Source organism: Oncorhynchus tshawytscha, linkage group LG04 (assembly GCF_018296145.1).
Source record: "Oncorhynchus tshawytscha isolate Ot180627B linkage group LG04, Otsh_v2.0, whole genome shotgun sequence".
Classification (NCBI taxonomy): Eukaryota; Metazoa; Chordata; class Actinopteri; order Salmoniformes; family Salmonidae; genus Oncorhynchus; species Oncorhynchus tshawytscha.
Window position 1 is genome coordinate 23,713,154 of NC_056432.1, and position 22,685 is coordinate 23,735,838.

General features: G+C 44.7%; 1 protein-coding gene across 2 annotated transcripts; it reads left to right on the forward strand.

Annotated features, from left to right (window-relative positions):
- Positions 1–426: 426 nt before the first annotated feature.
- LOC112248403 (BICD family-like cargo adapter 1) lies at positions 427–21,678 on the forward strand. Of its 2 annotated transcripts, XM_024417387.2 has the most exons (11): positions 427–1,378; positions 2,453–2,668; positions 10,848–10,964; positions 12,003–12,014; positions 13,018–13,164; positions 13,431–13,610; positions 13,756–13,974; positions 15,302–15,445; positions 15,607–15,737; positions 15,949–16,069; positions 17,742–21,678. In XM_024417387.2, exons 1-11 carry the CDS (start codon positions 968–970, stop codon positions 17,925–17,927), a joined length of 1,884 nt encoding a protein of 627 aa, XP_024273155.1. In that variant the 5' UTR covers positions 427–967; the 3' UTR covers positions 17,928–21,678. The 2 variants fall into 2 exon arrangements, with proteins under 2 accessions (XP_024273155.1, XP_024273156.1); XM_024417388.2 differs by lacking the exon at positions 12,003–12,014.
- The last annotated feature ends 1,007 nt before the right edge of the window (positions 21,679–22,685 follow it).

Here is a 22,685-nt window from a genome sequence, read left to right on the forward strand (position 1 = left end):
ATTTATGTGTTATGTTGTGAATTTATTATAACAGAAATGTTTATCATTGGGAATTCCTCTAGGAAATTCCTAACATTAGAGATTAGGACAGTCACGTGGGGTTTGCATTGTTTATACATGAACACCCGCTGAGAAATAATGGGGTCAGATCTAGACCACCCGTGTGTTCCCCTATTCATCTGTCAAAACATCTGCTCTAATTTCCCTGTCTGTGAGGACTAGGAGAGAACGTTCTTGAAGTAATATTATATCGTTGAAAAGCTTTATGAAACTATGTAGACTCAAAGCGAAGGAAATACTCACCTACGTCACACATCATATTAAATAACAATGGCGTTATCATCCTCAACCAATCGATGTTTATTTGTAACAGGTTGCTGTTGACGTCAGCAACGTGTGGCGCGCATTCCAGGGAGGAAAGGAGGTGGCGCAATCGGGCCCGCGCTCTGCTCGAGTGTGTATTTTGGATATTTTGCCGAAGCCTGAGGTTCTGCAAAATGCCTCCGGTGTAAAGTGGCCAACAATTATGGGGAGCCGGGACCCCGCCTCAACCGGGTGGACAGACCGACTGCTATTGAGAGTTCGTCAGGGCGGTTAATGTGGGGACAAAGCACACTGTGGACCGACAATCTTTACATCCAAGATAGCCAGCAGCAGACAGCAAGAGGCTCGTCGTCAGCTCAGCTGCAGAGGAGGCGGCACTTTTTGTAGGATTAAAGCGAGAGCTTGGTGTGTACGGTTTAGGGGAGGTGGTCTTCCGAGTGTGAGGGAAATTTGAGTCAGATAGGTTAGCTATTGCTGTGATTTTTAATAACTGTAATATATATGCCTACCAAGGAACCCTATCTATGGAGATATTGTCGACACAGAGAGGATCCGGTCAGCCCGACCCAGTGACAGAGTGGGTTCAACCTGAATAAATCAATTGGGTAGGCTAATCTCTTCTTTTTTTGTCCGTCGGGCGGTGATGTCATCTTCCTGCCTCGACCTGCACACATCTAAGGCTGCAATTTCAGCACCACCTGAGCTGGACAGCGACTGCATGGAGCACCCCGTGGATCAGGGCAACAAAACCCCACAAGAAAAGGGAGGATTTCAGGGCCACTCGCTGCTACACACCAGCTCTGGAGGCCTCGGGATGGCGTTGGAAGAGGAATTAGCCATGCTTACTGGGGAGCAGGACGACGAGGAGGAGGAAGAGTTGTCCGAATTGGAGACGCCTGTACTTGGACAGAATACAGACTTGTTGTCGCTCTTCCGTCAAAAAGAAAAGGACTTGGTTTTAGCTGCTAAACTAGGCAAGGCTCTGCTAGAGCGTAACCAAGACCTGACTAAGCAATATGAGAAAATTAACAAAGATCTTAACGATAAACTAGAGGTAAGTAGCTTTACACTCACTGCCAAATACTGTATAATCGCGATTCAGTCCTTCCAGATCTGTTTTTCAGTTCACAGTTGTTTGGCCATCCTTTTTGTCTCAGTAAATTCATGTGGAGTTAAGCAGTGTATGTAACCATATTCAACTGATTAGGACTGCCCTCCATTATTGTAGTGCTATTGCGCAGATGTCACATTGTAAACAGTTTTTTCAGACTGTCTACAATTTACAGCTAATCTCCATACAGTGTAATAACAGTATGATGCCTCTCTCATAAAAACACTTGGGCACAAAACACTGCTCTAACAGCAGACTGAGGTCACTCAATTCTCACAATTACTTTTTATTTATATGCTTTAACTGTCATTACCTGACACTGACAAGTAGCATTGACACAGGTGGAGAGGAGGTGTTCACAACATCTTGGGGTGTCACTAAAGCCCTGAAACCCCATAGATGTCTGTTGCATTTGTTCACGCTGACAGCAGAGCTTTTGTTCATCACATCTCAAATCCCCCACTCCACTCAGCACATGGCCTGGAGTGGAACAACGACTAATCCCCTGTTAATGTCCCATGGAGATGGCCTACTGTATCTACTGTAGGCTACATCTGCTCAGGGCCCTGATCTCTAACAACACAGCACTACGCTATTACCCAATGCACAGTATTCATCAAGCAATTTCAAAGCTTTTTAGGGGCAGATAACATTGTTCGTTATCCTTTTACAAACCTTGTTTTACCACCCATGTTTTATTCCTGACACGCCTCTTTGTTCAGGACTGATCACCCAACATGCTCTGGGCTACATCATGTGTGTAACCAACCATGCCACCCATCCCAACCCCCCATACCCTGACCCCCTGGTTCTCTCATATTATAAGCCCACACTCATATCCCCACCCCCTGCCTCAGCTTTATAAAGCTATGGATTGAAAAGAGCAGAAGCTTTGTGCTATCCTTTCACAATCCAATGTCTATTACTACTACTACTAGTCTCAGGCCTAACCTGGTCCCTCCTGGTCCCTCCAGTCCAGCATCTCTAACCCTGTCTCTTGTCTCCCCTCACCCACAGCATCATGAGCAGGAGAAGCACGAGCTGCGGCGGCGGTTGGAGAATAGGGAGGGGGAGTGGGGGGACCGCGTGGCGGAGCTGGAGATAGATGTCCAGCAGCTGCAAGGAGAGCTGGAGCGCCATCAGGTCCAGCTGAGAGAGGCAGACCGTGACAAGTCCACAGCTATGAGGGAGCTGTCAGAAGAGAACCACCGCCTGCTGGAGCAACTTAACCGGGTGAGTGGAGATAACTATCTGTCTGTGGACCTTTTTGTCTGTCTGTAGACCTGTCATTCGGTCTGTCTGTCTGTCTGTGGACCACTGGGCGTCAATATTGGATGTCTCAGTCTGCCGTGTCATGTCTAGAGAGGGTACAACTATGTTCTCATATAGAATGCATACATTCACATACATGGACTGCTTCAATCTCTTTCCCCATATCTCTCTCTCTCTCCCTCTCTCTCTCTCTCTCTCTCTCTCTCTCTCTCTCTCTCTTTCTCTCTCATACAGATCGATATATGCTAAGTCATCGAAAGTGGAACATTCACCTCTTAAATGCTGAATCATGTAGAATGATTTAGGCGCAATAATACTTATGCAACCCTCCTATCCATATTGATCAGTCACTACAAGATGTTAAAACAGATTTGATGTTTTAGGTAACAAAATGTTTTGATAACCTACATGATTGATGGGATAAGAACCCCCCAAAAAAATGAGAAAGAATGATAGGATGACAGGGAGAGTGGAGGAGGTAAATGTTCAATCAGAGCACATCCACTTTGTAAAGGGTTATGGACATGTGTCAGGAGAAGCTTTCATTGATTCAACTCCATGGACAGGCTGGATTGATGGAGGTGAGCAACAGTGCCGTAGGCAATACTGTTGATTAGACTTCCCTAAGAAGCTGGATTGACTACAGCCCGAATTCAAATCACTCAATCCTAACTAAAGTGGGAGGCATTGCCCTGACAATCTGACTAGCAGAGTGGTCAATTCCTTTTAGGCATAGATCCCAAAGGGAAACTAATGGAAACACCAGCCAGGAAGGTACTAGAGACCTCATCTACCAACTTGAGTCGAGGTGCAGCAAAAAATCACATGAATATCTGAAAAAACTATTTTTCCTAATGGACATTCATTCCAGGACAGAAACACCCCATGTTTCCATTCATTCCATATACTCTACATCAACAGACTGTTAGAAATTATTTTACTGCTGCTCATTTTACCAATAGCATACCAGGCTGAGGCTGATAGGCACGGCGTCACATAGCTGTTTCTAAAAGAGACTAGCTTTCCAGTGACGCGAGGGCCAGGGATATGCTTTTGTGCGAGTTGAAGGGACATATTGATACCTTTAATCTGGGTATGTTATGGCTGGGTATGTTACATGGAGAAAGCTGTGTGTTGACTTCAGTCAGAGGGCCAGTCTAATTTTAATAGCCGGAGGAGCTTCAGATGTGGAGATATGCGGGTGTTGCCTGCTGATGTGCTCTGGTGACACCAGTGACAGTGTCGTGGGTGTTGGTGACAATGCCTTTGGTGCGGTGCTGTCTGTCCTGGGAATAGATGTGAGCTGCAGTCAGGCAGATGCTGCTTCCTTCCACAGCCCAGCAGGGAGAGAGCTAGCTAGCGGTCAATGGCTGTTTTTAGCCCTCCTGACCAGGGCTGCTGCTGGCTGTGTGCTGTTACAGATACAGAGACAGCAGCAGCACCTCTGGGTTATACAGACCTGCTTCGCCTCTCATTGCCATCTCTGATCAGATTAAAGTGAAATATATGTCAACCACCATCAGTCTCTGACCAATGAGGAGGCCCTGAACTGGTCTGTTGCTATGGATCCTGCTAGGTACGTAATTAAGTTGCAGTTGATTTAAAAGCAGCCTTGGTTAATATGAAATCGGTGTAGATGGGGGGGGATTTACGAGTGCTTATAGAGAGTATTGATCAGGCTTGCGTGATTCACTGCTGACGGATGCCAGGGAGACCTCCTGTGTAATAAAGTGAACGAAGTCAGCCATGGCAATCTCTCTGTTACTAAGCAATTTTTTACTTTTATTTTACTTGGCAAGTCAGTTAAGAACAAATTCTTATTTTCAATGACGGCCTAGGAACAGTGGGTTAACTGCCTGTTCAGGGGCAGAACGACAGATTTGTACCTTGTCAGCTCAGGGATTCAAACTTGCAACATTTCGGTTACTAGTCCAACGCTCTAACCACTAGGCTACCCTGCCGCCCCTGCAATGGCCTGCTTACACCACAGCTCTGAGTACACATCCTCCTCGGGAACCCACACCAGACTCTGGCAAACCTCCCAGTAGTAGAGCCACCAGAGAAGCACTAAATCATCTGCACTCACTCTGTCTTTCCCCATCATTCCCCCTTGTACTGCACCAGCCTTATTAGGATTACTGTCTGTCTGTCTGTCTGTCTGTCTGTCTGTCTGTCTGTCTGTCTGTCTGTCTGTCTGTCTGTCTGTCTGTCTGTCTGTCTGTCTGTCTGTCTGTCTGTCTGTCTGTCTGTCTGTCTGTCTGTCTGTCTGTCTGTCTGTCTGTCTGTCTGTCTGTCTGTCTGTCTGTCTGTCTGTCTGTCTGTCTGTCTGTCTGTCTGTCTGTCTGTCTGTCTGTCTGTCTGTCTGTCTGTCTGTCTGTCTGTCTGTCTGTCTGTCTGTCTGTCTGTCTGTCTGTCTGTCTGTCTGTCTGTCTGTCTCTGTGTCTTTGAGCACGTAGTCCTATCCGAAGACATGGATTAGGAAATGTTTTGGCTTTGTAATGACATATTCTTTGTAGCAGCATTAGTAGAGACAAGGATGCTGACTGTTTTATCTATGGACAGACCATTTAGTCTGGCAAGGCTCACTACAAAACAGGCAATACATTCATTTCCAAGGTTCTTTAAGATCTATTCTATAAGATCTATTCTTTAAGATCTATTCTTTAAGATCTATTATTTTAGATCTATTCTTTAAGATCCATTCTTTAAGATCTATTCTTTTAGATCTATTCTTTTAGATCTATTCTTTAACATCTATTCTTTAACATCTATTCTTTTGTATCTATTATTTAAGATATATTCTTTAAGATCTATTCCATAATGTAAGCTCCATTCTAACCGGGCCACTCTGGACACATTCACTGGGGACCAGACTCAGACACATGACATGAGTGCCACATGTGTCCACTGTCTTCCAGTCTAAAATAAGGCACCCCCCTGTGAAGGAGTGACAGAAATAAGTGGTAATCTGTTGCAGGCTGCAGTCATGACAGTGGAGTGCCTGGAGAATGGCTAGAATCCTATCGTGTCTGACAGCTCTTCCAATGGCCATTCTCAAAACAAAGCTTTGAAGATTACACTCACAATAACAATGCACTTTCATAATAACAGATTAGAGGGAGGAACCAATAGTATGCTGGAACCAAGTCTCTGATTGGATGCAGCAGGAATGACCTTGGTGTGGTGGGGCTGGCCACAGGAAGTGATGTAAAATGCAGTGTGTAAGATGCGGCACTGAAGGGATTAGGTCATAATCCTCTGTAATAGCCTTTTTTATGCATTCAATCAGCAGCCAGAACAACAATACTACTCCATACTGCACTCACAGCTAATTAAAAACTGTCACCCTGTCTGTGTGTGAGTCATTGACCCTCATGTTAAGGGACAGTGCAAACCTGCCACTAATACACTAGGACACAGGAGCCATTCTCTATGAGCTAGACTTAATTCTATGAGAGCCACACAAGTCACTGACATATTCAACAGCCACATACTGTAGAGACACAGACACCTACTACTCATACAGACTCAAAGAAGCACAGACGTAAAAACACACCTAAACCCAGTGGTGTCTGCTGGTCTGGTAGGCTTGGCTGGCCTGTGGTGTGAGGTTGGCCAATCCCCTGAGGCCTAATCTGATCAGAGTGAACCAGCGAGGAAGGAACATTTCTCTAATTGCATTACAGCACACATTTAGAAAGGGGTAGACCTGACTCCAGCACAAATGCCTACATCTTTTAGGTTATAACACTGATCAAATCAAAACCCCAAATCTCTGGCTACGCCAAGATGATCAGACACCCACAGCTCCTCCAGTGACCTTATTGCAGCTGCTTATTTTAAGGCCAGTGTGTAGATGGGAGTAATAATGTGCTGTGTGGTTACTAAGACCCCCTTAAAGCCTTTTGTTAGGTCTATGTGTATGTGTACACTGAAGCTCTGCATTACACTATGATAAACTCATAGACCTCAACTAACGGTAATGAGCTACCATGGGCCATGGGTAATACTCTGTTGTGCTCTGCTCTGCTCCATGGCTACCTATCACTGTATAAAACACCTAGGTGAACAACACAGACACTGGGCATCTTCCAGGCCATCAGTTGTGATGAGGAACAGAAGCATCAGGTCTAGAATGGATCCTAAGGCTGCAAAGGGACAGAGGACACCTGCTGCTGCTCCCTGCCTGCTGCTCCTGCTCCCTGCCTGCTGCTCCTGCCTGCTGCTCCTGCCTGCTGCTACTGCTCTCTGCCTGCTGTTGCTCTCTGCCTGCTCCCTGCCGCTCCTGCTCCCTGCCTGCTGCTACTGCTCTCTGCTACTGCTCCCTGCCTGCTGCTGCTCCCTGCCTGCTGCTGCTGCTCCTGCTCCCTGCCTGCAGCCATCAGTGGTGCTGACATTCAGAGCTTCATTGATAACATTAAACTGTGTTACTTTTATTTAACTAGGCAAGTCAGTTAAGAACAAATTCTTATTTACAATGACAGCCTACACCAGCCAAACCAGGACGATGCTGGGCCAATTGTACACTGCCCTATGGGACTTCCAATCACAGCCGGTTGTGATACAGCCTGGATTCAAACCAGGGTGTCTGTAGTGACGCCTCTAGCACTGAGATGCTAGTGCCTTAGACCACTGCGCCACTCGGGAAACTGGAAGACTGACTTATATATATTGTTTTAGTGCATGGCATGACTTGCATCATATAGATCCATAAACTAATACACTGCATGCTATGACTAAGGAAAATGCCAGAAACATGGCCACCTAGTCACACAGCTCCATCAATCCTGTCTCCCTCTCTCTGGTTGCTATGACAACCTGGGTGTCATATGTGAGATTTCATGTGTTACCATGGGAATGTGCTCTCTGTGGCACTATGTGCTGTACAGCCAACCCAATGTCAGGTTGTAACACAGATCCACCTGACATGTACACACATGGACTTGCAAGTCATCTTCAACCATATGTGTATAATAGCTTGTGCTGTACAGTATGTTCTGCATCCTGAGGAGAGGGCAGAGAGAGAAAGAGGGAACAGATAAAGCCATTGGAAATCACTGATTTAATTACTGATATTAAAAATGAAGAGGATACAAGTGGTAAATCCCTTAAGGATCCGCCTACTCCCTCTCAATTCCACACCCATATCTGTAAGCAAAAACATTAGACTGGAAACCACAGAAACTCTGCTATGTTCTTGTATTAAAGACGCTATGGATTAGGACTGTATGTAGGAAAGATATTGTTCCTCTCCTATCAAAGACTACTGTAAATTAAAGGGTTTTGAGAATGTTGTGATTATCCCTTTGAAAGATCATGGCTTGGCACAAGGTCAATGTTCCCTCAAAGCTGTGCGCGTGCGCCACCTCCTCCAGGACTGCGGCGCAGAAGAAATACCATACCGCGCAGAGACGCAAGAGATTGAACTTCACTGAGTTCGCCCCATTAGTTTGCACTATATAGAACAACGTTTTTTCTGTGATCGAATCAACATTATATCAGCCCCCTTTAAATTCAACAAACCAAACCAAATCTAACTTTGCAAGACGGAGTTTGTGATTTTGTTGTATGCAGAATCAAAGCGCAACGGAGTAGAATTATGTTGGTGGTATTTCAATCACCAGCGAGTGAATGCACTTTTCAGATCAGAGCACAGAGCCGCGCGTGTGCACATTTGTTGATATTCTTTGCTAGTTAGCAAGTTATTAGCCCAGTTATAGATAAGTATAGGCCAGCAATGGGGAGATAAAGGGAACATTGCACAAGGTACTGTACCTTTGTGTCCTGACTCTGGAGAAAGAATTAGCATTTATGCTTGTCTCTCAGCATATTGAGGCCTAGTTTTTGGCCTGGATTCTGTTGCAGTAGTCCAATTTCCCCCATGCACTGATAATGCTCGATCTGGGATCTGAGGACTGCCCTGGTTAAGAGGAATATCAGTACATCTGGCAACACAGTGAAATATCCTGTTTTTCCTCTGATCTCAATCTGTCAGGCGCAGTGTGACACTTGAGTCAAATGTCACATTCCCACTGTGACTGGGCTCTGCATAGACCTCCACTGAGGAGACAGATACATCAGCCAGTTTAGCAGAGATGAAGAGCTGTATGCATCTTCCTGGCCTGGTTAGGAGAATGTGAAGCACATTCAGAATGGCAGAGTAGAGCAGCTGTGTTTGAATGTCTAAGAATAAATCAAACTAATTATGATTCTGCGTTTGGTATAGGCTATATCATTCCTCCCATGCATCACTGGGGACAACAAAGTGCCATTATGAAAAAGGGGTACATAGAAGTAGAATACTTGTAGGAGTGCCACAACAAACGTTTTCTTATTTTTGTAAGCATAGTGCACTGACCAAACAGTGTTATGACACAGCACAGATTTGAGTTTTCAGGTTGTTCTTCCCTTAATCTCCAACACAGAATACATACAAATTACAACCCCTCTCTAAATTACTTAAGGACACAAGTGCATTCAAGTGTGAATGGAACACACTAATTTTTCCTCACCTATAAAAGCTTTCCAAAAAGCAGGGTGTAGTGCAGATTTATGAGTATAAGCCTTGTATTATTACACAATATGCCATGCTAGTTCCACGAATCACCAACAGATGTTCAGTGGGGAAACCATAAATCTCAACTTAATCTCTAACTCACTTACATCAGACTGTAGTAGAAAAGCCAACTCTGTTTTGTACTCAGACAGACAAACAGATGGATGGAGAGCTCTGTCCAATTGCATTATACCTGTAGGTCTAAAACAAGGATAGAGCATTAGAGAGTGGCTGTGGCTTCCTGTTCTTACCTGTCCCATGCAGTCACTACTCACGAAGGCGTCACCAGTCCTCACGGTCGCCAACAATTCAACCGCTGACTGAAAGATCCTACAAACATCGGACTGCCACCTAGAGGCAAACATATCAAACATCTGCCCCGGATATAGAGTATCAGTAGCAAACAGATGTAGAGATATGATTCCACCTGGTTGTTATTTGTCAGAGCTGGTATACAGCTGACCTTTGATTGTTTGTTTGAACGGGGGGCGGCAGGTTAGCTGTTAAGAGTGCCCGTAACAGTTGCTGGTTTGAATCTCTGAGGCAACTAGGTGACAAATCTGCCAATGTACCCAGGAACAATGCACTTAATCCTAATTGCTCATGTAAGTCGCTCTCGATAAATGACTCGTCTAAATGACTAAAATGTAAATTATTGTTGACAGGAATCAGCCTGTTGGATTAATGTTTTGTGGAATTTCTAATGAAGACAGAGATCTATTAGATATCAAAGTGTCATGATTATGGGGGAATACTGTAGTCAGAGGTGTACAGACAGTATATCACATCTCTATATTCTCAGTAAGCCAGGGCTTTATCTTTCTTGACATCGACCTGCTCAGTTAAATTTGCCTCCAGTGAATAAATCAATAATTGCTTTGTATATGGCAATTATATTTCTCCTCAGTGCAGAGGCTGGAGAGGAGTAAGTGAAGGGTATCAAGGATTCCACCATCTGTTGCCATGGCAGTGATGATGATCATTAGAGTCTGGGCTTCCTGAGTGCAGCCTCACTTATGCTAATGAGGTTCTGTTGGTCTGGCTTTGTGATCTGCACGCGACCGGTAGGCAGTGGGTTGCTGATCAGAACAGTCCAAAGAGCTCGGCCAGGGAAGGGGGTAGCAGGGACCAAGGTCTAAATGGAACATTCCAGATGTTAAAGGTTGAGTTACTCAAACCTGTGCTTTTACAGGAACAGTTCTGCTGTGCAGCTGGATACCAGTTACAGGAACACTGTGGTGACTCAGAGGTAACAGTGTGTCAAATCAAATACCACTCCAAGCATTACCGTGTTGGGTACTGACTCAGAACGTTTCTCAACATGGTACAATGTGAAGTATGTGAGTGGAGTGAGGATGTGTTGTTGTGAGAGTACTGAACTGTTCTGAATTATGACTTTACAACCCTACCGTTATGGACCTTGTATTACATGTGGAAGATGTTGATATTTGTCAACTAGTAATGCCTTTCTTAATTGCCCCTGAGGCAAGTTGTATTGGATTCTATGAATAACATGTTATACAATTATTTGTTAATGTATTTGTGCTCACGCTCTGTGTCTGGGGTGTGTTTGTGTGTCTCCAGGCTACAGATGTGGAGAGGCAGCTGTCCACTCAGGTCCACTCATTACGGGACGACTTCAGAGAGAAGAGCATCTCTACCAACCAGCATATGACACGACTAGAGAGCCTACAGGCTGAGGTGAGACTAGAGAGCCTACAGGTTGAGGTGAGACTAGAGAGCCTACAGGCTGAGGTGAGACTAGAGAGTCTACAGGCTGAGGTGAGACTAGAGAGCCTACAGGCTGAGGTGAGACGAGAGAGCCTACAGGCTGAGGTCAGACTAGAGAGCCTACAGGCTGAGGTGAGACGAGAGAGCCTACAGGCTGAGGTCAGACTAGAGAGCCTACAGGCTGAGGTGACACGAGAGAGCCTACAGGCTGAGGTGAGACGAGAGAGCCTACAGGCTGAAGTCAGACTAGAGAGCCTACAGGCTGAGGTGACACGAGAGAGCCTACAGGCTGAGGTCAGACTAGAGAGCCTACAGGCTGAAGTCAGACTAGAGAGCCTACAGGCTGAGGTGAGACTAGAGAGCCTACAGGCTGAGGTGAGACTAGAGAGCCTACAGGCTGAGGTCAGACTAGAGAGCCTACAGGCTGAGGTGAGACTAGAGAGCCTACAGGCTGAGGTCAGACTAGAGAGCCTACAGGCTGAGGTCAGACTAGAGAGCCTACAGGCTGAGGTGAGACTAGAGAGCCTACAGGCTGAGGTCAGACTAGAGAGCCTACAGGCTGAGGGACTAGAGAGCCTACAGGCTGAGGTCAGTCTAGAGAGCCTACAGGCTGAGGTGAGACTAGAGAGCCTACAGGCTGAGGTCAGACGAGAGAGCCTACAGGCTGAGGTGAGACGAGAGAGCCTACAGGCTGAGGTCAGACTAGAGAGCCTACAGGCTGAGGTGAGACTAGAGAGCCTACAGGCTGAGGTCAGACTAGAGAGCCTACAGGCTGAGGTCAGACTAGAGAGCCTACAGGCTGAGGTCAGACTAGAGAGCCTACAGGCTGAGGTCAGACTAGAGAGCCTACAGGCTGAGGTGAGACTAGAGAACCTAATAAAGGTTAAAAAAAAACAAGTTAACAAATATTGCCCAATCAGTTTTTTCTCCTTTTCTATCAATCATTACATTTCTCCCTGTTCCCCTCCTCTAATACCGTGACTGACTCCTTCCTCTTGACTGGAGCAGCAAGGGCTAGAAGTGAGTGGTTATATTGGTTTGTCTGCATGCTGCATGTCGCATGTGTGTACATGTCCCACTGTACTGCTATGGAGCATGAGATACTGTATCTTTCTGTCTGTGAAACATTTATCAGGAGAATACACAGTCATATCAGTAGTGTGTAATGTCAGCCATCTAGCTTAGGCTCATAGAATGATAACATTACAGATATATTATACCTCTCAGCCGCCTCTTTAAAAGTAGGTCTTATTGGAGAGGAGTAACCCTTACTGCAGAGACTGCACTGTAATTGAGGGGAAAATCTACCACTCTATATTTAGCTCAGATATACTGCAATGTCTGGGTGTTCCCGGGGTTGCAACAGGTTTTCTTCATTTAAAGTGACAAGGATGGATATGTTACAGTACTGCTAGACAGAGAAAATCACAGCAATGTCAACCAAAATATCTGAAGGGCACACGAGGAACATGAATCTTCTTTCTACAAAGAAGTCCACATGGTGGCAAAGAAGTCCACATACTGCGCTGTAAAGTAGGTTACCAGATGTAGGCCAAAGCATGGACGGGGGATAATGAGGAAGAACAAGAACTGACGTTTGTTTAATGGATTAAGCTGCTCAGGCTGCCACCGAACATATTACAAACAACTCTCATTGTATCACTAGAAATGTGCAGTGTTTGTGCAATGTTAGCCTTCAGTCCGAGGCCACTTTATAGACTGATGAAGGAATAAAATGTTATCGGGTCCATTTGGACTATCAGCTTTACCACGGAGACATTCCTGTAAATGAGGGTGGCAGAAACCTCCTACGCCTATGCTAGGCAACAAACATTGTTGGACCAGGGGGAGTACTTTAATCTTCTGGAACATTTTTAATCCTAAGAGTCAGTCAGGAGAGAAACAGATTTATAGAGGCTAACACTGAGTGCAGATAGCTACCAGAACAAAACAAAATCTTCACTGTCCTAGGTTCTCATAGCACAATGTGTAACTTGGCTATTGGTGTTGTGTATCTTGTCAGATTAAGATGCTGTCGGAGCGTAAGAGAGAGCTGGAGCGTCGGGTTAACGCTGTGCTAGAGGAAAACGAGCTACTTCAGAACACTGTTGACGACCTGAGGGAAAGAACGCTAGTGCTGGAGAAACATCACCACGAGAAGGACTTACAGGTACGATCTCTTTCACTCTTTGTACAGTGCCATAATATTCCTGTATTATGCGTGAACGTGTATATGGGTTTATAGACATTTTCTGTAGGTGTGTGTGTCCGAGTGTGTTATGTTGATCTGTATGGTATCAGTGCTCTGTGTTGACCACTGTGTTGACCACTGTGTTGACCACTGTGTTGACTACTGTGTTGACTACTGTGTTGACCACAGTGTTGACCACTGTGTTGTCTACGGTTTGTTGTCACTGTATTGCTACGTGTGTCCAGTTACGACAGAGCCACCTGGAGCTCCAGGAGGTCCGGGTGTCCCACAGACATCTGAGTGCCCGTTTTGAGGAGCTCACAGAGGAGAGAAGTCTACAAGGCCTCAGCCCACACCCTGCCAGCCTACTCTGTGAGATAGAACAGAGCATGGAGCAAGAGGAGCAGGAACAGGAGAGGGAGCAGGTACATGCATGCACAAGCACAGACACACACACACACACACACACACACACACCCTGCTTTGTGAGATAGTCCTAGATATGATATCAGTGATTCATAGTGTATTATAAACAGTCTTTTCTAAGCTGCTCTCCCTCATTGTCTCTAGCTGCGTCTCCAGCTGTGGGAGGCCTACTGCCAGGTGCGCTCGCTCGTCTCCCACCTGCGGGGCAACGACATCACAGACTCAGCCCTGTCCACAGACTCCTCCATGGACGAGTCCTCAGAGGCATACTCAGCCAAGGACGTTCCCATGGGGAGCTTGCATGCCAGTCTACTGGAGCTACGCAGACTCACACAGAACCTGCTAGACGGAAACGAGTCCACGGTACTGACCGTCACACACAGATATACATTGTAGAATAATAGTGAAGACATCAAAACTATGAAATAACACATTTTATATTTGAGATGTTTCAAAGTAGCCACCCTCTGCCTTGATGACAGCTTTGCACACTCTTGGCATTCACTCAACCAACTTCATGAGGTAGTCACCTGAAATGCATTTCAATTAACAGACGTGCCTTGTTAAAAGTTAATTTGTGGAATTTCTTTCCTTTTGAATGCGTTTGAGCCAATCAGTTGTGTCGTGACAAGGTAGGGGGGGGGGTATACAGAAGATAGCCCTATTTGGTAAAAGACCAAGTCCATATTATGGCAAGAACAGGTCAAATAAGCAAAGAGAAATGACCAAAAGTCCATCATTACTTTAAGACATGAAGGTCAGTCAATTCAGAAAAGTTTGTGCAGTCGCAAAAACCATCAAGCAGTATGATGAAACTGGCTCTTATGAGGACCGCCACAGGAAAGGAAGACCCAGAGTTACCTCTGCTGCAGAGGATAAGTTCATTAGAGTTACCAGCCTCAGAAATCGGCAATTAACTGCACCTCAGATTGCACCTCACAGAGTTCAAGTAACAGACACATCTCAACATCAACTGTTCAGAGGAGACTGCGTGAATCAGGCCTTCATGGTCGAATTGCTGCAAAGAAACCACTACCAATAAGAAGAAGAGACTTGCTTGGGCCAAGAAACACGAGCAATGGACATTAGACCTGTGGAAATCTGTCCTTTGGTCTGATGAGTCCAAATGTGAGATTATTGGTTCCAACCGCCAGGTCTTTGTGAGACGCAGAGTAAGTGAACGGATGATCTCTGCATGTGTGGTTCCCACCGTGAAGCATGGAGGAGAAGGTGTGATGGTGTGGGGGTGCTTTGCTGGTGATTTATTTAGAATTCAAGGCACACTTAACCAGGATGGCTACCACAGCATTCTGGTTTGGGATGAGTTGGACTGCAGAGTGAAGGAAAAGCAGCCAACAAGTGCTCAGCATATGTGGGAACTCCTTCAAGACTGTTGGAAAAGCATTCCAGCATTCTCCAGTGTTTGTAAACATTGTAAATGTAAACAAACACTGTATAGCCTCATAACATGGTTAAAACAATGAGTAGGTGTGTCCAAACTTTTGACTGGTACTGTACATATGAAAATACTGACCAGATATACCATACAGATATTTAGTTCCTCCATATATCCAATAAAGAGTGTGCGATATTCAGTACACACTCAAAACAACTCCAGATGAATTGAGTTGAGTTTGACCTGAATTCACAATATAAAGAGTCTATGTGTGTTGTGGTTGTGTGTGAGCAGGGTTCTCGCCGTAGTGACGAGGAGGCTCTGGAAGACCAGGTTCGAAAGCTTGGGGAAGAGCTGAGAGGAGTGAGAGAGCTGCACCAAGCAGAGCAGGATAGAACACGGAACAGCCAAGAAGAGGTTCTACAACTCCATAATCAGGTACTACTGCACACAGAGCTTGATCATCACTGTTGTTCTCCAACAAGATCACTTCAACACAGCTTTGTTATTCAAGATAGACACAGATTAAATTTCTTACTCACGAGGTTGACAATGTGTCTGATGAGTGTCTCCTATGTCATTCCTCCCCTGTCCTGAAGATGGCGATGCTCTCTGTGGAGATGTGCTCTGTACAGGAGGAGAGTGAGCGTATAAGGGCCATGTCTGAAGCACGAGACCCCAGTGAACAGCTCCAAAGTGCTATACGAGACCGAGATGACGCTATTTCCAAGTAAGACCATAAAACATAGCACATTTTTGGGGCACAACTACATTGTATGTTTATCCTGTATGTAATAGGCAAGCATATAACAACAATGAGTGGTTTTACAGTCATCTCCCGAATCAGCAGGCCAGTCATAAGCTCTCATTCAGCATAATGAGAGCATAGAAACTAGAGAGGTGTTGTCTGTCTCTAAGCTGTGTGTCTGTCTGCCTAACAGGAAGAAAGCGGTGGAGATGGAGCTGGCCAAGTGTAAGATAGATATCATGTCTCTGAACAGCCAGCTCCTGGATGCCATCCAGCAGAAGCTGAACCTATCACAGCAGCTGGAGGCCTGGCAGGTGGGTCAGAGGTCAGGGATCATGAGGGGGCACACTAGACCACTCATAGTATGAGTTATTTCATTTGAATTTTTGGATTATTTAAAACACAATTCAACCACACATGTGGATACACTGTATTTAAAATAATGGAGGATAACACAATAAAGTTGAACAACTTATTTCCATTGTAGTCCGCTGACTTATTTCCATTGTAGTCCGCTGACTTATTTCCATTATTGTCCGCTGACTTCTTTCCATTGTTGTCCGCTGACTTATTTCCATGGTTGTCCGCTGACTTCTTTCCATGGTTGTCCGCTGACTTATTTCCATTGATGTCCACTGACTTATTTCCATGGTTGTCCGCTGACTTCTTTCCATTGTTGTCCGCTGACTTATTTCCATTGTAGTCCGCTGACTTATTTCCATTGTTGTCCGCTGACTTCTTTCCATTGTTGTCCGCTGACTTATTTCCATTGTTGTCCGCTGACTTATTTCCATTGATGTCCACTGACTTATTTCCATGGTTGTCCGCTGACTTATTTCCATTGATGTCCGCTGACTTATTACCATTGTTGTCCGCTGACTTCTTTCCATGGTTGTCCGCTGACTTATTTCCATTGATGTCCGCTGACTTATTTCCATGGTTGTCTGCTGACTTATTTCCATTGTTGTCCTCTGGTTGTTACTGAATGGACTGTCAAACTGAATGGACTGTCAAACTGAATGGACTGTCAAACTGAATGGACTGTCAAACTGAATAGACTGTCAAACTGATAGATAAAGTAACAGATACCATATGGATGTGTATCTGACAGCTCATATGTGTACGAATGACAAAACGTATGAATGATTACATTCACACAGCAATTACCATTCTTAATGTGTACTGTATTTATTCATTAAATACGAGTATACTAGTGGACTGAAATTTACAGTTGTAGGTTTAGTTGAAAATGTGTATATGGTGATCTTTTCCCCACCACATCCTGTCCTCTCCTCTAACTTTCCACTTTCCAAAGCGTGTGTATGTGTTAACATGTACGATACTGTACGTACCCTGAGTTGCCAAATTACACAAGTGTCTGAAGTACTAATTCACTCCTCAATGAGTTTCAACCTTGGGTTTTCATTGAACATACAGCAAACAATTAAGCAAGTTGGGCTAGTAGCTAGCTAACTAAATTGAGGACTCAGTATATGACTTTCCCTTCCCTCCCTCACCCGTAACTAGCAGCTCTTTCCTCTCTCTTTCCCTGGCTGCAGTTTGCCTCCTCAGGGCTCTTTACTGTGTGGCTCTTGTGGTTTCTGATCTAGTGGCCTTTCTCAGCTTCCGTACCACCCTTTCTCCCCTGTGGTACCCCCCCCTTCTGCATTAGAGGTGAGGTGTGCCATCTCACCCTGGTTCTGTCCTGTGCGACTCTTCCATGCCACGCTGAGCCATTCCATGCCATGGCCTGCTGACTCAACAGAAATGCGCTCACCCATTCTAAGCCATTTGATCACCCAAAAATACCCACTTCCAAAACCACCCACTTCCATGCCAATCTGTCATCCTCCTGCCTCCTGTTTCTCTTCTCTAAAACCCCCTGTGCTCTTTAACATCCACTCACATTCATTTTACCTATCTATCACTACTGTGCTCACCCTCTCTCTCTCTGTCACTCATTCATTCTGTCTTTCTCTCTCTTAGGATGATATGCACAGTATGATTGATCAACAGCTTATGGAAAAGCACCAGGAGGAGTGGAGGGTGACCCCCTATACCCTCGCTGGGCCCTCTGGGGGTCGCGGGGGCCCCTCCGGCCAGTCCTCCAGACGAGCCAGTCGTCTCTCCGATGGAGACAAGAGGCTCTTTTCCTTCTTCAAAAAGAACTGATTGCCTCTGGACTGGCCCAAGTGAACACGAGAGAAAAGAACAAGAAAAAGAGATGGAGAAAGAGTAAAGGTAAAGCCAAAGACAAAGGGTAGGCTAAAGAGGTTCAGAGGTCATTTGCACTTTATCTGTCCCATCACGCCCTTCCTTACAGACCCTTGAACAGGTAGCACTGTATGACACCCCCAGAGGCCTTGGCTACAATCCCATAAACACCCATTGGGCTTACATGATCAGGGTTACATATATTACCTCCAAAGAGGTCAATTCCCCAGTAGTGCCTCCCAGCATCTTTACCCCACTGCCAAAACTCCCGACTGGGACTGTATGCATACAGTAGGGCTGACTCCTGTGTGCTGTCACAGGCCAAGGAGTCTGGGGAGAGGGTGTTCAATATGGGACTCACCAAGGCCTTGGAGTGGAGGGATTGGAACGGTGGGGCAGGGATCTGGGTAAGGGCGAGAAGGAGAAGGACCAGCCTCTGGGTGGGAAGCAGCATTGTTACAGCTAACTCAGACATGTTCTCAGGTTTATTCATGTGTTCAGGGATTTACAAAGAGGCCTTATTCCCAATCAATACAGTCCAATAGATGGATTTCATTCAATTGGTATGAACTTCACAATTATGATCATGCCAATGCATTGGTTAATAGTTAAAGGTAGCTCTAACACAACACACCAAAATCACAGAACTTTTGCATTCACAAAAATAAGACAGAAGTGTAAATGTCCAGATCAAGCCACAGTAAATCATATCACTTGTCTTTCTGTATATCGATCATAAGTTTACCTGAGATCATACTTAATACTGACTGAGCAACCACGGCATGACAAAGTGACACTTACATTTACCAAGCACTGAATGTATCGAAACCAGTCAAAGTGAGTATGGGTCTATCTCAGGTCCATGGACATTTCTACACAGGCCTCTTGTCAGTCTCTGGCATCTAAATAAACCTCTAGGCAGCTGTCGTTAGTTGCAGCCTCTATCCAGGTGGACTTCTACAGTTAGAATGTCACATTTAGCATACATTTGACATACAGAAAGTGATAAGAAAACTGTATTTTCAAACATTGTCTGTACAATGGCCATGTATCTTCCTCCTAGCTGACCAAATCCTCACAACTGTTTACATTAGTCTAGGTTGAGAAAGGGGAAGTCAAAATGGTCTCTCAATACGTCTGCAGTGCCTAACTTTGGCAAGTCAAAGGCATCCATATTGTGCTATAGTTAACTGTCAAATGACCATTCATTGGAACACAAAGTAACCTACTCAGTCAGCTACCACCAATCGAGTTCCACAGGAAAACCTATTGACATGGCCTACAGAGTGCTTTAGTTATAGTATCACAGTAATATAGACAGTCTACTGCCATTCCCATTGCTTCGAAGCTTATGATAGTGGACACTTTATTTCCTAGCTTTTGGGCTTCCATTCAGGCCAGTCAAACAGAATCCGTGACTCCATATTTGTAGAGTGTGTGCAGATAAATGTGATGCATCTGAAGCCTCATGGCGCGAGACTGACACGGTCCTCTGACCTCTGTGTGTGTATTGGACGTCATATCTCAAGCACCTAAGCAAACCTATGCAGATGTCTTCTCGCCATCTCAATTGGTTAGGTTGTTGATTAGGGTAAACCCAAAGAATGGTTATTTTTAAAGAGTTGAGAGTAGGTTGGGATGAAATCAATAGATTTATAAAGGCATACAATGAAATTGTACTCTTTCTTTTTAGAATGATACTTTTTCCCTGTAGTTTTGTTTTGTGTTTTGAGTGTTTACACACAAATGGGGATCTCTGTAGAGAGGAGGGAGGGAGAGGAGGGGAGAGGAGGGGTGAAGATTGGAGATTCTAAGTTCTTCATGTGACTGTTCAGTTCTGTCCAAGCAATAAGTCATTCTAACTTTCACGCAAATCACAGAATGTTGTCGAAGACAGAGTTATGCTCTTGTATCACGAGTTAGGATTCTGTGAGTCAGTCAACCAATATTTGAATCAAGTGTTCACCAGCAAGCCTACAAAAACAACGTCCTTACCAGTTTGCTTCTAACAGGGGTTCTGGGTAGTACTGACATTTTCAACAAAGTAGGATTTGCTTCCATAGCCTTCACTCCAGCCCACAGTTACACTCTTAGATAAAAGGGTTCCAAAAGGGTTCTTCAGCTGTCCCCATAGGAGAACCCTTTTGGTTCCAGGTAAGACCCTTTTGGGTTCCATGTTGAACCATTTTCAGAGGGTTTGACATGGAACCCAACAGGGTTCAACAAAGGATTCACCTACGGGGACAGCCAATGACCCTTTACGATTCTTGATATAACCTTTTTTTCGAGTTCTGCCAATTTGTCTGTAGTCTAAGCAGCTGTGTTGTTGTATTGATCTGAGGGAATGGTTAAGGGGGTCTAACACCAGTAGGTGGTCAGCTCGGAAAGGCACTAACTGGCGACATTATTGTATTGGGCAGGAAGCCAACCACACACAGCTAGACTGCAGCCTCAGAACGGAGTGATGAGAAGTATATTCTGCAGGCCAAGCTAGAGGTTGGTTGAACATGGAACGAGCATTTACCTATATTACGAACGGGATCAAACAACACTTACCATGACCAGAATGTTAGTTCTCATATCCTTGTCTTCTTCTTGAACTCAGCCTCATGGCCTGTTGGCACCAGGTGTTCCTGGACATGGCCTCTGGTCTACAAGTTTGGCCATTCTGTTCATTCAGGGGGTTGGGGTGGTCGGTTCAAGAGCTCTGGCCTGTAATTTACATCCATGCATTTGTTTATTCAGTTTAATGTTGTGCACTCTTCATGTATATGTTATGTCCAAAATTACTGTCGGTTGTATTGTTTCCATTTTCCATTTGAAAACTCTTTTTAAAGCCTGTCTCCTGTCCTCAATTTTATTACCCGTTAACCATCCTGGATGCTGAAGGAAGAGATGTTCTCATGTGTGTGTGTGTGTGTGTGTGTGTGTGTGTGTGTGTGTGTGTGTGTGTGTGTGTGTGTGTGTGTGTGTGTGTGTGTGTGTGTGTGTGTGTGTGTGTGTGTGTGTGTGTGTGTGTGTGTGTTTATGCATGTTTAGGAAAAAGCAGACATTCCATGGTGTGTCATCTGCTTGTCCTTATGGGCCCTGTTCTTTGGAATTTGACTTGGTCTCAGTGTGTGTGTGTGTGTCTTTTTACAATCACCAATGGCAAACATTGTTTTGGGTTGCCTGGAACCTTTGAAATAGGTAATTGACCATGAATTTGGGCAATCTGTGGAAGGTCTTGGAAAACATTATTTTTGCATCAGCACCCCCATTTCCCCCTGACTCACCACTATAGACATACATAGGGTAACAAACATAGCTTCATGTCAACCTCATTAGTGGACAATCATCAATAATTACATTTGTGCAATTTATCCTTCATAAATGAATGTGTTACTGAACTTAACCAGGTCTCTCTCTCCTGACACATTCAATATGTTCCTGTAATGGTAAGGGACCATCTTCCCTGCCCCAGTCAATTGAATATGGATAATGCACACTGTCATGACACTGAAAGGGAATATCCCAGAACACAAGTGAACTTAGTATCAATGACATTCAGTTTGAAATGTTAAGTGAGAATGAACAAAAGATAAATAACATAAAGCTATATGACTTGACACAGGTTACATATGTGTAAGTGTGGATGTACACTACAGTTCAAAAGTTTGGGGTCACTTAGAAATGTCCTTGTTTTTTAAAGAAAAGCTCATTTTTTTGTCCATTAAAATAACATCAAATTGATCAGAAATATAGTGTAGACATTGTTAATGTTGTAAATGACTATTGTAGCTGGAAACGTCAGATTTTTTAATGGAATATCTACATAGGCGTACAGAGGCCCATCATCAGCAACCATCACTCCTGTGTTCCAACGGCATGTTGTGTTAGCTAATCCAAGTTTATCCTTTTAAAAGGCTAATTGATCATTAGAAAACCCTTTTGCAATTATGTTAGCACAGCTGAAAACTGTTGTCCTGATCTGCAAAACACCAGTCTCAACGTCAATAGTGAAGAGGTGACTACGGGATGCTGGCCTTCTAGGCAGAGTTGCAAAGAAAAAGCCATATCTCAGACTGGCCAATAAAAAGAAAAGATTAAGATGGGCAAAAGAACACAGACACTGGACAGAGGAACTCTGCCTAGAAGGCCAGAATCCCAGAGTCACCTCTTCACTGTTGACGTTGAGACTGGTGTTTTGCGAATACTATTTAATGAAGCTGCCAGGTGAGGACTTGTGAGACGTCTGTTTCTCAAACTAGACACTCTAATGTACTTGTCCTCTTGCTCAGTTGTGCACCGGGGCCTCCCACTCCTCTTTCTATTCTGGTTTGAGCCAGTTTGCGCTGTTCTGTGAAGGGAGTAGTACACAGCGTTGTACGAGATCTTCAGTTTCTTGGCAATTTCTCGCATGGAATAGCCTTCATTTCTCAGAACAAGAATAGACTGACGAGTTTCAGAAGAAAGTTATTTGTTTCTGGCCATTATGAGCCAGTAATCGAACCCACAAATGCTGACGCTCCAGATACTCAACTAGTCTAAAGAAGGCCAGTTTTATTGCTTCTTTAATCGTAACAGTTTTCAGCTGTGCTAACATAATTGCAGAAGTGTTTTCTAATGATCGGTTAGCCTTTTAAAATGCTAAACTTGGATTAGCTAACACAACGTGCCATTGGAACACAGGAGTGATGGTTGCTGATAATGGGCCTATGTACTCCGTTTTCAGCT

Bases quoted from the DNA above. Each gene is read 5' to 3' on its own strand.
- LOC112248403 (XM_024417387.2), top strand. From the start codon at position 968: ATGTCATCTTCCTGCCTCGACCTGCACACATCTAAGGCTGCAATTTCA. The intron at 13,165-13,430 runs GTACGATCTCTT...ACGTGTGTCCAG, and splicing joins ACCACGAGAAGGACTTACAG to TTACGACAGAGCCACCTGGA. The intron at 13,611-13,755 runs GTACATGCATGC...CATTGTCTCTAG, and splicing joins AGGAACAGGAGAGGGAGCAG to CTGCGTCTCCAGCTGTGGGA.